At 38.8% G+C, this 14993-nt stretch overlaps 1 protein-coding gene across 1 annotated transcript in view; it reads right to left on the reverse strand.

Moving 5' to 3' along the window:
- Positions 1 to 9143: 9143 nt before the first annotated feature.
- The window catches only part of ABCA1 (ATP binding cassette subfamily A member 1), a 115988-nt gene continuing 110138 nt past the window's right edge, over positions 9144 to 14993 (reverse strand). Inside the window, exons 45-50 of the mRNA XM_065878535.1 lie at positions 13332 to 13473; positions 12798 to 12932; positions 11678 to 11781; positions 10975 to 11067; positions 10073 to 10316; positions 9144 to 9447 (exon numbers count right to left, since the gene is read on the reverse strand). Coding sequence (XP_065734607.1) covers positions 9307 to 9447; positions 10073 to 10316; positions 10975 to 11067; positions 11678 to 11781; positions 12798 to 12932; positions 13332 to 13473 — 859 coding nt within the window. The 3' untranslated portion in view covers positions 9144 to 9306. The remainder of the gene's footprint in view (positions 9448 to 10072; positions 10317 to 10974; positions 11068 to 11677; positions 11782 to 12797; positions 12933 to 13331; positions 13474 to 14993) is intronic.

Genomic DNA, 14993 nt, shown 5'->3' on the forward strand with positions numbered 1-14993 from the left:
TGATTTTATTATAAAAATGCTCAATCTTTCTGCCTGCCCCAAAACACCATAAATGAAATTCAAAAGCAAAGATAAACATAAAAACTTATGCAAAGGTAGATGTACAGATGACTACTGAATATATATTAAAGAAGATGCAGATTAAGACAATAATGAGAGCCATTTTCACCTAATAAAGACACACTTTTATAAATATAGTACTAAATAGGCTGGGAAAAAATAAGTACCCCTACTGTGTAGGGTACACTGGCTTAACCTTTCCCCTCCACAAAATTTGGCGATATAAATTAAAAGACTTAATTTTTAAATTATTTTTGCCAGTATTCTAGGAAATATGCATAGTTGTATAGATGTGTTCAGTTACACAGGAAGGAAATTTGAAAGGATGTAAAACATACAGTGGTCATTTGAATGATGAAATTAATATTAAGTAGTATTTTAATTTTTATAATTGACATATAACTTTTATAAGAAAAAACTGAAAATGAGTAGGCACATTTTTTAATTTTAAGAGAAAAGGAAGAGTAATATGTGGAGTATAAATCAGTGCATCGTTTCTGGATGACAATTTATAATATGTATACTGTACATATGTAAGTATATATAAGATATTCCCTTTGGTTCTCTCAATTTTAATTTTAGGAGTTTACACTGAGGAAATAATGAGATCCAGACTGCCTGGGTTTGAATCCCAGCTCCACCGCTTACTAACTTTGTGACTTGGAGTGAGTTATTTAACCTTTCTGTGCCTTACATTGCTCATTGATAAAATAATGATAATCATAACCTACCGCCTAGGATTCTTGTGAAGACTAAATGAGTTAATACATGCAAAACGCTTAGAGCCAGGCCTAGCACATAGGACGCACCCAATAAATGTAAGTAGTGATTTGTCTTTGACATTGTTATCTTTATAAATATACATGATAGGTGCTGCTCTAAGGAGGTTTTTGTCAGCATTGTTTACGATAAGGAAACTTTAGAGACAATGTGATATGACCCTATGTATATAATATACTTGTAATACACAAATAGACACACATAAATCATATACATCATGTATGTTATATAAGCATAAACATATATTCTGTGTGTATATAAATATTTAAACATATAAAAATAAATACATATATACATAAATATGGAAAAGATACACCAAAATTGAAAAGTAGTTATTTCAGGTTGGTAGGATTAGAAATGATTATTGTTTTCTGTTTTTGTTTATCTGCATTTTCCAAAATCTATACAGCTAACACATATTACTTATAATTATTTTTTAAAAATTTAAATAAGTACAAGTACACTTATTTGAGTATTTTGTAGAATACCACACTATTTTGAATATAACAACAATATGTATTTTGAATATAACAACAATAAGGTGTTGGGACAAAAAGTTGCTATATCTATAAGGAGGAATTCACAGAGCCATTAAAAATTAATATCACTGCCAAAGAAAATACTCATTGTTGATTTTTAAAAATCTATTTCTAAGCATAATATACAGCAAGACCCTAATTTTATTTTACTCATAGTTTTTGAAGGAAATATACTAAATATTAATATTAAAAGAGGTTTTCTCTAGGTGGTTAAGATTATGGCACTTTTTATATTCTTTGTATCAGCCAAATTTTCAGTAGTAAACACAATTTTTTTATAGTTTTGCTTTTTAAAATAAAAGCCTTCTGTTTCTTCATCTATAAAACCAGTTTGGCTAATTATCTTATAACTTTCTCTCCCAAATCTCTGATCCCTCTGAAATCTTATCACTAACATACTTAGTGTTACCTTGTACTCACTATTTTGAGTTAAAGAATAGGACTTTCAGTTTCTGATTAATGTTTCTGTCTTTCTTATTTGTAGTAATGCCACAGTTTTTAGAATCTATTTCTGGTTTATTTCTGTAGTTCATGTTCTTTGGTGGAACGAGAGTGCACATGGCCGAGCAGCTGGGAGACATCAGTCTCATGAGCATCCCAGAGTTGTGGCAGCTGGTAAGCTATTTCACTAAGCACAAGTTATTCTTAGAACAAATCTGATTTAGTCAATAACTTTATATACCTTCTTATGAATTTTTTCAGTTCGAGAAAGTGTAAATTACCTAGTGTCTCAGAAGAATATGCTTCTGATTCCTATGTCATTTTCACCATTGAAATAGTTTTCCACTGAAATATGAAGCATTTCATGAACTGCCATAAGATGTGTCTGCTAATGGTTAGCAGTTTAAAAGCCAGCTCTGTCCATTGTCACTACCGTCTCAGGAGAGTTCTGTTCATTTTCCCCTTGGCATTTCAGTATCTATTATACTTTAGAAATATGTAGTCGCCACTACTTCTTAATCTTGACTTTTCATTTGTTTCAGAATATCTCTTCTTCTCTATTTTAACAATATTTTGCTCTATAGCATTTCTTATATTCATATAATGATTTTACATTTCTGTGACTGACAATATCTTTAAATTATTTATACACAGTGTATATCTTTTAATCATGTCTGTGTTATCTGAGATTTTTAAAGCATTTTTGCCCAGTAAAGTTTATTTTGTTATATCAAATGGAATTCAGGAGAATATTATATCAAATATATTTCTTTACCTTGGGAAAGTACAGTATAACCTGTGTCACCTGTTTTAATTATGGTTTTCACATTAATTACTTGTAACTTTCACTTGGAAAATAATTTTAAAAAAACTTCAGAAGACTTGTTTTATATGCTGAAACGTGTTTACAGTTTTATTAATTTTTGTTCATTTTGGATCACTATTTAACGAAGATCCTTGGGACATCTATTTGTTTTAAGGAGATCTTTATATTTATGGAAATGCTTGCCCTAATAAAGGCCTACATAGCCATTTTGGTTTTTTCTTAATTTGCATTTTATATTTATATTATCGTATCTGGAGCTTTTACTGTGTTACTATAGGATGGTGACACAGTAATAATTTACCAACTTTATTGTAAACGTTATGTTATATCAAGAAAATAGGATGATAGTAATCCCAGAAGGAAGGTTTCTTCAGTACCACCACAGATACGCTAGGGTTTTCCTTGAAACACCTTTAATTTCCATTTTAGTTGTATACCTCTGCTTTCTAAAACTAGGTTTGGTATTTCCAAGCTCTTTTGATAGTCTATATTTTACGTTTCTAAGACATATTATAAATTTATAGCTGTATTATTTTACGTTTCTAAAACATACTGTAGTCTATATTTATAGTTATATTATTTCACATTTCTAGAACATATAGTAAATTATGAATTAGTTGTCTAAAGGGAATTTGGAAAACAAGGTACAGTGTGTTAGGCTCCTAATAGAAGAAGTGTCTAAAGGATTAAAAAACAAACAAGCAAAAAGTCAGAAGGGAAAGGTGAGATGGTGCTCAGGTGCAGCCTATACTATCAACAGGCAAGAAAAGAATCCAAATAGAAGTTTTGTAATCCAGCTATTGTGGTGTTTTCTGTTTCCCTTCAAAGCAAAACTCTCTGTAGAGTTGTGTATACTCACCATCTTCCCTTCCTTACCTCTTATTCTTCCCTGAAATCAATCCAGAAAGGCCTGCAGCTTTGCCAGTCTGCTGAAATGATTCTTCTGAAGGTCACCAAGGATCTTTGTTACCAAAATCAATGGTCTTCTGCCGCCTCTACCTTGCTCATCTTTTCAGCCATGTTGGACACAATCGACCACTTCTTACCTTCCCAAATACACTTGATTCTGAGCTTTAATATATGGCATCTTACTCTTAGACTTCCCTCCTCCCAACTGGCCAGTCTCTTTTTTTTCTTTGCTGGTGTGTCTTCTAAATGTGGGTAGCGTCTCAAGCCTCAAGAATATTCTCTCTCTTCCCTCTCTCTAGGTAAGCTCATTCAGTCCAAAGGCTTAAGTACCATATATATGCCGATGATTCACCCATTTTTATCTTTTTTCCCATCCTTGCCTCTGAGCTGCAGACTGAAATACTAACTGCCTTTTGAACACAACCATCTACCTAGTTTGGGTCAGAAATTAGAAGTCACCTTGGTATCTCCTTTCCCTCATCCCCTTTGCAGCCCATCAGCAAGTCCTGTTGGCTGTATCTCTAAAATAGATCCTCAGCGTTACAATTCCTTCCTATGTCTGTTGCTACCATCCTGGCCCAATCTACCGTCCTCTCCTACTTAGCCTCCCTACTGTCCTTTCTCCCCGTATAACCAGCAAAGTTCTTTCTGAAACATACATCAAGCCACTTCCTTGTTTAAAACTCTCCAGCAGCTCCTTATTGCACTAACAATAAAATCCAGGTACCTTACGCTGGACTACAAGGCTCCACAAGTTCTGGTTCCTGCCATCTCTGATTCCATTGCCTACAACTCCAGAGGCACTGGAATTCTCTCCTTGCTCCCCAACTTGCCAAGATTTTCCCACTTGGGGCTTTTGCACCGAGTGTTCTTTCTTCCAGGAACATTCTTCCTACCCACCTTCAAATGTTGGCTCCTGTTCATTTTATTCACATCTGAGCTCATATGTCACTCCGCAGAGGCCTGACACCTCTCCGTGGTTATTGGTACTGTGTTGTATTTTCTTCTTAGCACTTAGTGCTGTCTGAATTTATTGTATTTCTTTACCCACACATCTGTTGTGACTATGAATATAACTTCTCCATTGAAATTCAAGTTCATTAGAGCAGGAATTCGGCCTTCTTCAACACTGTATCCCCAGAACCTAGAAGAGTATCTGGTGCATGAGAGAGTTCAAGAAGTATTTGTTACATTATTGCATAATGATGCCAAATTGATTTTATAAGGACAACTTTAACTGATACCCAACTTCACCGAAAGAACCCTCTGCCAGTTACTAGCTGTGTCTCTTTGAACAGTTCCTTATTCTCTGAGTCAGTTTACTCATATGTCAAATGGTACTACTTACCTCATATGGCAGGTTCTGAGGATTAAATAAAATACCTGACAACACAGTTAAACCCTTGAAAAAGGTAGCTAATCTTCTCAAGCTTTTTCTTATTCAATGTATGCATTAGCATTCCAAAGTTTCCAGAGTTTTTTTGAACCTGTAAATGTTTATACAGGCTTTTTTCCTAGAGAGAAGAATGTTTTGGTCAAGACTCATGAGTAACATATTATCTTAACTAACTGCCTTTTATTTTTCAGTATTTTTTTTTCTCTCCCTCAATTGTCGTTTTTCACAAACACAATTTTCTGTCATTTCCTTAAAGTGGCTCTAATGTGAACTTCAAGGGGGAGAGACGTAATTGTGATGCTGATGCTGGGCAGTCAACCAGGCTCAGTCGCAAAGCCACAATCCTCCCGCCCCGCAAAGTTCAGATCCACACCTTAGCAAAGGACTGCTCTCTACACGTCACGGCCATCAAGTGGTCACAAGCAGAGCCACGACTCCACTGTGCTGCCTAAGAGGGCCTGTTTGACAGGGGTTCTTCAAGGACCGAGATTAGCAGTCAGTCTCAGAAACGATGCTTGTGAGCTACGACAAATGCACCCACATATCATAGCACTACATAATCTTGGGCGCAGACTGCACAGCACTTCTTACAGAAGAAAGGGAAGGCCCCTCCAACATTAGTATCGTCTCTCCTCCCACGTTTGCCTATTTTTCCTGCATGCTCACCCTTGCCAGCACCTTGCGGGTACACCTGCCACACTGTGTCCTTGTATTTTGGTTGAATAAAAAAAAGAGCACCGAAGGCTGCCTTTGAGCTTCCTCAGTGCCAGATGAAGTAATGAGGTTTTTATTAAATGGCTCCAGCAGTAGGTGGTGCTATGAATGCACGAAAATAAATAAGTACAGACACAACAGAACCGTCACAGGTTTATTTCGTGACTTATTACAACATAGAAATATGCCTTTTTAATACTTCATATAAAGTTATTGACAATACAAAATTTTTTTCTTTTTTTTCTTTTAATGAAAATGATTTAACTTAGAAATCTATTGTGAAACTTTTGTCTAGTTTTGCAATTCTCAGATATTCCAGTGCAAAAATAGATCCCATTACAGACAGCATAAAGTGCTTGGAATGAAGGGCCAATGATAAAGAAAAAGCACAGAAACATAGCTTCATCGTAGGGTATAAGACGGGAGAACAGAATACTTAAACCTCATGGAAGGTTAAACATTCTATAAAAAGGGATGCAACAATTCTGAAGAGAATAAGAACAATATGACTATAGCACTATATTATTACTAGTAAATAGTAACAAGGGTAGAAATTAAGATCTCAGCGTCAAAGTGGTTCAAGATAATATGACACATGGCTCTTTGGAAAAAATGTTTACCTGATATATACAACCACGAGAAGAAAACAGACACATCCCTTTAGTCAATGATTAGTATACAGTGAATGCTGTGCAACATTTAATAGTCACAATGCGTATGCCTTCAGTACAGATATTGAAATACAGTAGTTTGAGGTTTGGTTATTTGTTTTTTAACAATGACCTATGCTGGGCGTTTACCTATAGAGGGCTTTGTTATTGTTTTCTTTTGTATTTTTCATATTCACAGTTAATAAGGTTTAAGGTGTCCAAAAGAAGCAAAAGCCGAAATCTTTAAACACTTGTGAAAATTTCTGAAACTCACATGGTTACATTTCCACAGGGATTATATAGAAATTTTACCTGACTGAGCAGAGAGTTGTAAAAATTTCTACTATAATTAGGCTTACACAGAAAAATTTAAAAGACTGCTGTTTGGATAGTCTAAAAGGTAACAATACTAATGGAAGTAGATGGGTAGCTGTAGACTTTTTCTAGCTTAAGAGAACCTTTAAATCTATATTGAAATGTTGCATTTTTTAAAAAGTAGTTCACAGTGTCTTTTGATATTTTAAAACATGGCCTTGAAGTAATCAAATAAAGGAGCTACTCATGGTTTTAATATAATACAGAATTAGAACATGATTCTAGTGAAATGGGAAAACAGAAGCTTGCTTTTGAAAAGTATTGAACAAGGAGAAACAATTATTCTATACATTTTATATCATTAAAGATAGCATAAAATATGAGCTCGTGCCAATAGTTACTGGAAAAATGCCTCCATTGCTTGCTTAGCATTTTAGAAAATATCGGCATTCATTTCTTTTTTTTTTTTTTTTAAACTTTTTGATGTGGGCCATTTTTAAAGTCTTTATTGAATTTGTTACAATATTGCTTCTGTTTTATGTTTTGGTTTTTTGGCCGTGAGGCATGTGGGATCTTGGCTCCCCAACCAGGGATCGAACCTGCACCCCCTGCATTAGAAGGTAAAGTCTTAACCACTGGACCACCAGGGAAGTCCCCTGAAGGTCATTTTCTTTTTCCAAGCAACAAGTTGCATGATAACATAGAGTAAATTTTAAAAGAGAAAATACAGATTTGGATAGATCTGAAATCTTGCACCTTTAGAGTTAATATCTAAATTTTTTTTTAAAGAAGACATTAGTAATGATATTGAAAGATGACTTTACCAAACAGTATTTCTCTCATAATTTTGTTGCCTCAAGACAGATGACATTAAACATTAGTGCAATATTATTTTTAACAAGTATTTACTGACTAAAAAAATTAAACTGGGTTAGAAAAGTCTGAGATAATCTTCACGTGGGGGCATTTGCTGTTTTTTGTGTTTTTGGTTTTTTCATGATAGGTTAGTGATTGAAGAGATGACACATTTGAGATTGTCAGAATGGGGTATCTGAGATTTTCAAAGTCAATTATTCGAAGGTACTAAATGCCATAAGCACAGTTTTATGTTATTCAAGAAGCTTTGAAGCCAGCCGTCTTCTCTGTGAAAGTATTCGTTATATAGTCTTGTGATCCTTATGACATTTAAACTTTCTTGGCTTTTGCATTGTTGCTATTTTCAAAAAGTGGGCTGCCCAATATTCTTTCAGTGGGTTCCCACAACCACAACAAAACCTGTATTTGTAAACCAGTTAGCTGACAAACATGGCACAGGAAATCTACTGAGACTTAATATCTCCTCACCGCGTCCATCCATACTCAGTTATAACATACACTCAAAAAATACTTGATTAATGCACTGATACTAAAAGTATTCTAAACGATCTTAAAGAAACTTAAATACAATGTTGTCATGAGATCTTGGCCATCACACTGTTTTCTAGTCACTAGGCATTAGATGATCCATTCGCAAACTTACATGAAAAAATAAAGCTAGTGCGGCAGTGTGGCCATACTCCTCTGTGCCACAGGGTTCTACAAAGAGGCCATTCTAAGGTTTCAGAAGTCACTGACAGAACTTACAATTCCAAGTAACATTAAAAGTACAAAGATTTTTCTCAAAATACAACTCCATCTTTTCATATTCTAGATTAATCCAAAAAGCCAGAAATAATACTATGCTTGTATCAAGCAACAAGATCTTGAGATGCACTGTACCGTGTTAGCAGACGATCAGGACAAATGGACACAGGCCTCCCTTGGTTTGAACGCATCATCCTCCTCATCCCGTGCCCTGGCTTCCACAGCCTGAGGCCCCAACAATGCGGTTGCTGATTCTTTGCTTCTTAACCAGGATCTAAGTATACTTAAAGAGTCCCAGAAAGATAGCCTCGGAGACTCATGGTTCCAGGCAAGGACGACAACGAAACCAAGTCTCACTCTTGCATGTTACCATGCAATTTGCATGTTGCAATTTGCACGTCACCACCATCAGAGCAGCTCATCAAAGAGGGAATCAAAGCAGGACTTTCCCCACACATGGAACCATTTTGTCACCCGATATTTGATGATGTCAACAGACTCTGAGCAGAGCAGCTTTCACAAAAGTGTGCGTGACACACCATGGTGCTTCGGGCTTTCTGAGCAACTTGGCATTAGTAATTCCGGCGCACTCACTGCCGACACTGGCTGTGTCACCGGGAAACCAGTCTCCTGGCTTGGCACGGCTTAATGAATGAGGATGCCTTTTGATTTTGATAAACAACCACTGGCCATGATTACTTGATGAATTATTGTTGCAACCCCAGTTAGAATACAAAGGAACAAAAAAGTATGTCAAACCCATATGTCCACTGGGTTCCATACTAGAGTTTCACATAAGTATAAGGTAATAAACTAAATTCAAGTCTTTCTCACTCGAGAGCCATACAAGACATAGGCTACAAAGGCACTGCCCTTGTAATGGAATTTTGTTTTCATTGCATTGAATTGCATTGCATTGAATAGTATCAGTACAGTATCCAGTTTACCTCTTCCCACAAAATCTTCCAGCTCTTCCCTCTGGAACACTTCACATAGTGCAAAGGAAGGTCTAGTTCCTCCTTTCTTCTAGCCACCCTGTATGAACAGGATTCTTCATACATAACTTTCTTTCACTTTCTCGTCCTGCAGAAAAGATGTGAGAAGTGCAACATCCACTACTGTCTGGTTTTTGTGTAATGACAGGTCCTTTAAGTGGTCATCATCACTTTGGTCCTTGGCAAAGTTTACAAATACCTGTCAAAATAAAGGTGGACTTTATAAATAGCTCTAACTTGCTCTCTTGATTCTAGTTGCATTTTTCCCCACGTGAAAATTAGAGAATACGAGATTGAATAAATAGATTAACTAGAAAATTTTGTGTGAGAGGGAGAGGGGAATACTTGACAAAGCATTAACCTAAAAAACTCACCTTCTATTATTGCCCCCCAAATCACCAACTGCTCAATCATCTATTTACTTTGACTCATACAGGCCTGATTAAAGGGAAGAGGGTTGAAAACTAACATTTACTGAACACCTACTAAGTGCCAGGATCTATTTGGTACCTGATGTTACCTAATTTAAATGGGATAAGGCACCTGGCATAATACCTGCCCATGGCAGATACTCAATAAAAAACTGCAGTTTTTATGATTATTATGACAATTTATTCTCACATGAGCCCTATGAAGTTGGTAGTATCATCTCCCTTTGCAGATTCAGGGAGGTTAGGTAAAAAGCATAACTAGTAGTAGTAGATCAGGAGTTCATGCTCAGCTCATCTATACTGTGCTATAGGGCCCACAATGGGCAGTGGGTGGAGAAGCGGCAGGAAGCCTCACTCTGAAAAGGAAACCTGTTTTTGACACTCTAAGCTTACTTGGTCAAGTGTTGTCTGAGAGACAGAGTAGTCTTCTATGTGGAGTCGCTTTTTGCTCTGGGAAAGGATGCTGAAAATCCTGGCCAGGGAAGACAGTGAAGAGGGGAGCTGGTACTGCAGCATGTTCCGGTGCTTCTCCTTCAGCACGCTTCCCGGGAAGGCGAGTTCAAAGAACTCCTGGACAGGCTTCAGGTCAGGGTTGGACCCTGCTATTCGTACGACTATTGTATAACCATCTCCAAACCTGAAAGCAGGAAAAAGAAAGTCCAAATGGAAGACCCTCGGGAAACTTCTCCAAAGAATATTTAACTCTGAGAACCCCACTTGGGCCATGAAAGAGAGAGGTCCCTGCCAGACCCAGAAATAAGTTTCAGAGAGCAGGAACCAGTGGTCACGTACTGAATACCTATTCTATGTGAGCTGCCTCGCCGAGGGCTTTAGACGTGACTTCATTTAATCCTCACCTAGACCTGTGAGGTCTGTCAGATATTACAGAGAAATCGAAACTGAGAGTGTTAGTCACTTGCTCATGGTACGCAGCTCAGAAATGGTAGGGCCAGGGTGTGGACCCAACTTGTGCTTGACTCTGAAGCCTATGCGCTAACCTTACTGGCACATATAAATCTTCCCATTACATCTCTATAACAAAGCTAGAAAGTAGGTATTCCTAGAACACTGCCTCTCAGAGAGGTTAAATAACTTGCTGAAGTGCATACAACCCATAAAAGGTAAAGACAGAATTTGCATGCAGCTCTGTTTGACTTCAAAGCCCTCATTCTTTCCACTATACCATCTCGTTCAGTTTATTTCCCTTTATTTTAGAGCTACCATGTGTACACTCACAAAAGCATAAATACACGATTTCTCAGTATGTGGGATCCCAAAGAAACTATCTTTGTTACCTATTTTTCAGATGTTGGACACTGCCAAGACACCTGAACCGCCCATTGACCATAATTGCCATCCTAGTGCAAAGAGCTTCGCATTCTTCCATGCTGTGGGAAAACAGAATGAGGCTTAGTTTTAGAGAGATGCTCCTATAACCATCAGAACATCACCATGTCATTTGGCATTTCAAAGAAACAGATCCCCAGCTTCCTAGGGCGTAATTGCATCCTGTTACAAATACATGAAGATGGAGGGAAAACGCTGTTCACTGCCATGCCGTTTGTAATCGTGAAGAAAGTTGGAAATGATCCAAATGTCTACACAAAAGAGGAATGGTTAAATAAATTAGGGTATATCCTAATGGAATACTATTCACTAATAGCTATAAGAAATGATGACACATCTAAATTAACTGACTTGGAAAAATGTTCTCAGTATTGTTAAGGGAAAAAGAACTTAGTATATATGCTAAAGCTTGCATTTTTGTTTGTAAAAAACATATACACTGTGTATAGATTTGCATAGGGAAACTCTGCAAAGATATATGGCCTGATGACAGTAATAGCTGTCTCCTAGTGATGCAATGTCAGGTGATCATAATTTCTTTTTCTATTTGCCTTTCTGTGTTTTCTATTTTTTATACAATGATCATATACAGTACTTGGAAAACTTAAAAGTTACGCAACAAAAAAGCCAAGCTAAGTCTTCACTACAGACCTATGAGATGTAAGCACTACTGATCTCCCTTCCTTGATGATACTTAAGGCACAATTCCACAAGAATCGCCGGGCTTTGGGGTCCATGCCTGTGGTCGGTTCATCCTGTAATTAGAATAAAATAAACCCTATTATGTGCTGGGAAAAAAAAAAATCAAAGATAGGTTTGGTTTTAAATTCAGAAGCATCTCTGAAATAGCCTAAGTTTTAACTTACCATTCTATTTATTTCCTGATGGACTAAAGAACCAGACCTTACATACAAGAATATTTCATACTGTTTGCAACCAGTTCACTTTTACATGCATCACTGAAGTAGAAAACTCTAATTTTTTTTTTCTAATTTTTTATGAAATGAAATTTCTCCAAATAAACAGAAAGGGAAGGGGAAAAGTCTTTTAGTTTCAACCATCTTTTCATGACTGACAAGTATATACTAAAAATTATTTTTGTCTGATACTGAAGTCAGTTTAAGGTTTGGGTAAAATTCCTTTTCTTGTTTTTAAATTCTAGTTCACTCTGGCTTAGCCTGTTATACTGTACTTGCTAGTTTTAGAGAAACAAATTCCAAATCCAAATAGTCTGGATAACTTTAAAGCCTCAGCCCAAGGCTTCTTCCTGTAATAACTTCAGTGCTCTTCTCCTCTACAGAAGAAAAAGGGTCAAGGGCCACTGTCAGTCTGACCTTCTGTTTTCCATTTATCTGTATGTAAGGAACTATGACCCAGGTGCTACCTTGGGGATCCTCAAGCTGTATCCACACTCTCAGTCTTCAGGGGATGAACACATAGATGGCATATAGTATGGTCCAGAGAAAGGTCAAATCACACACCAGCCTCAGCTGTACCTGTTGGGGTTCTCCATGCTAGAGAAACAAGGTCCCTGGAGTATCTCCTCCTTTGGAGCATCTGAGGGCATGTCAGAGCCACCCCAATGTGTGTCAAGGAGAGGGGAGAGGGAGCTTCCCTCTGGTTCTCTGAGGCTGCCCTGCTGTTCCTCATCGGGGGAGGGGGGCTTGCCATTGCCAAGCCAGCCATGCACGGCCTGGACATCGAGGACTTTAGAAAAGAGGTGTCTTCCATTCAGGCCAGGACAAAGTTTCCCATTCACAGTCACACTCACCAGAAACACCACAGGAGGCCCGCCAATCAATGCCATGGCCGTCGAGAGCTTGCGCTTGTTGCCTCCGCTATAGTCCCCAGCATACTTTTCTCCATACTTCACGAGGCCGAGTTTCCGAATTGCCCACTCACCAACCTAAGGGTGATAAAAAGCGTCTTGACCTTTGTTGGGTTTGGGAATTTTATCATGCTTTCTTACACTTGCGTATGAAAACTCTTTCACTGAGTAGGACCAGGTTCTATACAATCACGACCTGGCAAGTGTGGAGGAACCAGCAGCAGGGGGGCAGGGACTCGCGTGGGTGGGAGCAGCACTCCCTCTCTGTCCGCCGGTGTGAGGCAGTTCACCTATCCCTGTCCCACCGCCACCACGGCTTCCCACCCTGAAAGGAGCTGCGAAGAGCCAACACTTCACATTGCTGCATCCACAAGGAAGAACAGCCTGAAGCCGATGGTCATGTGTGAAGGTCACAGCCGTAAGGTACACTGTTAGGACGCCAAGGGAGACAGGCTGGCTTTCCGGTGCCCACGGTACCTTGCCGACTTCTCTCTCTGGGACGCCTCTCAAGAGCGCAAAGAACTCCACGTGCTCTCTTCCAGTCAGCAGCTCTGTGATGGCATCGAACTGAGGGCAATAGCCCATGTTCTGATGTACTTCGTGGATGTTTGATAAGATACTGCAAAGGAAAACAAAACTGGTCAGGTTTTTAAGCATTTAGATACTCTGATCAGATCAGCTTGCCTAATATTCCTAAGAAGAGCGCTTGCGCATGACCAACACACCAGCGAGCACACCTGCTATAGCTTGAAGGAAAAGCCTTTCTGCCCCCAGGATGCCAGCCCCTCCTGGAAGTCAGGGTTCTGGCCTACACCCTGCCCAGTCCTTACACCTGGCTCCCCCAGCACCTCAGTCTGCAGGCTCAGTCCCATTTCAGAATTCCCAAGTCCATCCCAGCTGTGGCACCATCTTTATCAACAGCCTGAGTCACACTATCCCGGGACTTTAACACTAAGTGTCCATCCCTGACTCGATTCTGTGGCCCAGTCATATGCACCACGGGCTCTGTTGCTCCATTCACATCAGAGGAGGCTCAGCAACTCGCTGTGACTTCCTCTGCTTTTTGCTGCCCATACATTGACTCGCACATAACATGATCCAGACCCCTTGGTCCCACTAAATACTCAACCCAGGAATCCTCCTGGTTTTGAAGGTTTTTTTGATCGCAGACCCTCTGAGAATCTGATGACAACAAAAAATATACCTACAGACACAATTTGACATATATTGGTGGGGGCAGTTTTTAGGCCCTATGAAGCCATTCTCGGGTTAGGGATCCCTAATGTAGGAGAAAGCTCAGTGTCACATCCAGGCTGATAGCTGCACTTTAGCCACCTCTGGACAACCACGAGTTTGGCCCATCAGCAGTATTCATTCCTCTCTGCATATAAATTGGTACTCCCAGATCCAGCCTTTTCCAGAACTATGATTGAGGCGCTCACAGACCCTGTGCCTGGACCTCACAGCTACACTGCCCACACCACCTCTCAGAACCAGGCACTGTGACGAACCTTAGTTTGGGCCAGTTATTGCTGCCATTGCTGTGTGCCCCAGGAGCCTGGTACTAGGAACAAGATGGGGAAAGCAGGTGTGTAGCCTTAGGCCAACTATTCTAGAAATTCTGTTCTCTTAAACCTCCTTTACACTGCTACTGAAAAAACGTGTAAGATGCAGACAGCCATGAGTACATTAAGTTCCTTGCTCTTTTCAATTTTATTGGCTAGCAGCCCCTTGTCCAAATTGTGAATCACCACCCATTAGTACGTTGTGAAATAAATTTAGCGGGTCACAGCCAGTATTTTTTAAATGGTGTGGTAGATAGTAGAATAAGAAATATCAGAGTGCGCTGCAAGCAGGAAGAGTAGGTAATGTTTTACAAAACTTTTATTTAAGCTATATGCCTGTTTATGTGTTTTTGTGTATTCACTCGGTTGAGAGGTAAAATGTATTGATTTTGGTATTGTGGGTCATGATCAAAGAGTTTGAAAGCCACTGCCTTGTACCGTCTCTCCAATATAAAAAGCCCAGAGAAGTCCCACATATTTCGAGTGCTCGAGTGTAACATTGCCTAACAGGACTCTAAAGTGTACTGTACCCCTTATGATCAGACTGCTTAGTGATCTGTGCACTCTCGGATAA

This window comes from Phocoena phocoena, chromosome 6 (genome assembly GCF_963924675.1).
Source record: "Phocoena phocoena chromosome 6, mPhoPho1.1, whole genome shotgun sequence".
Taxonomy (NCBI): domain Eukaryota; kingdom Metazoa; phylum Chordata; class Mammalia; order Artiodactyla; family Phocoenidae; genus Phocoena; species Phocoena phocoena.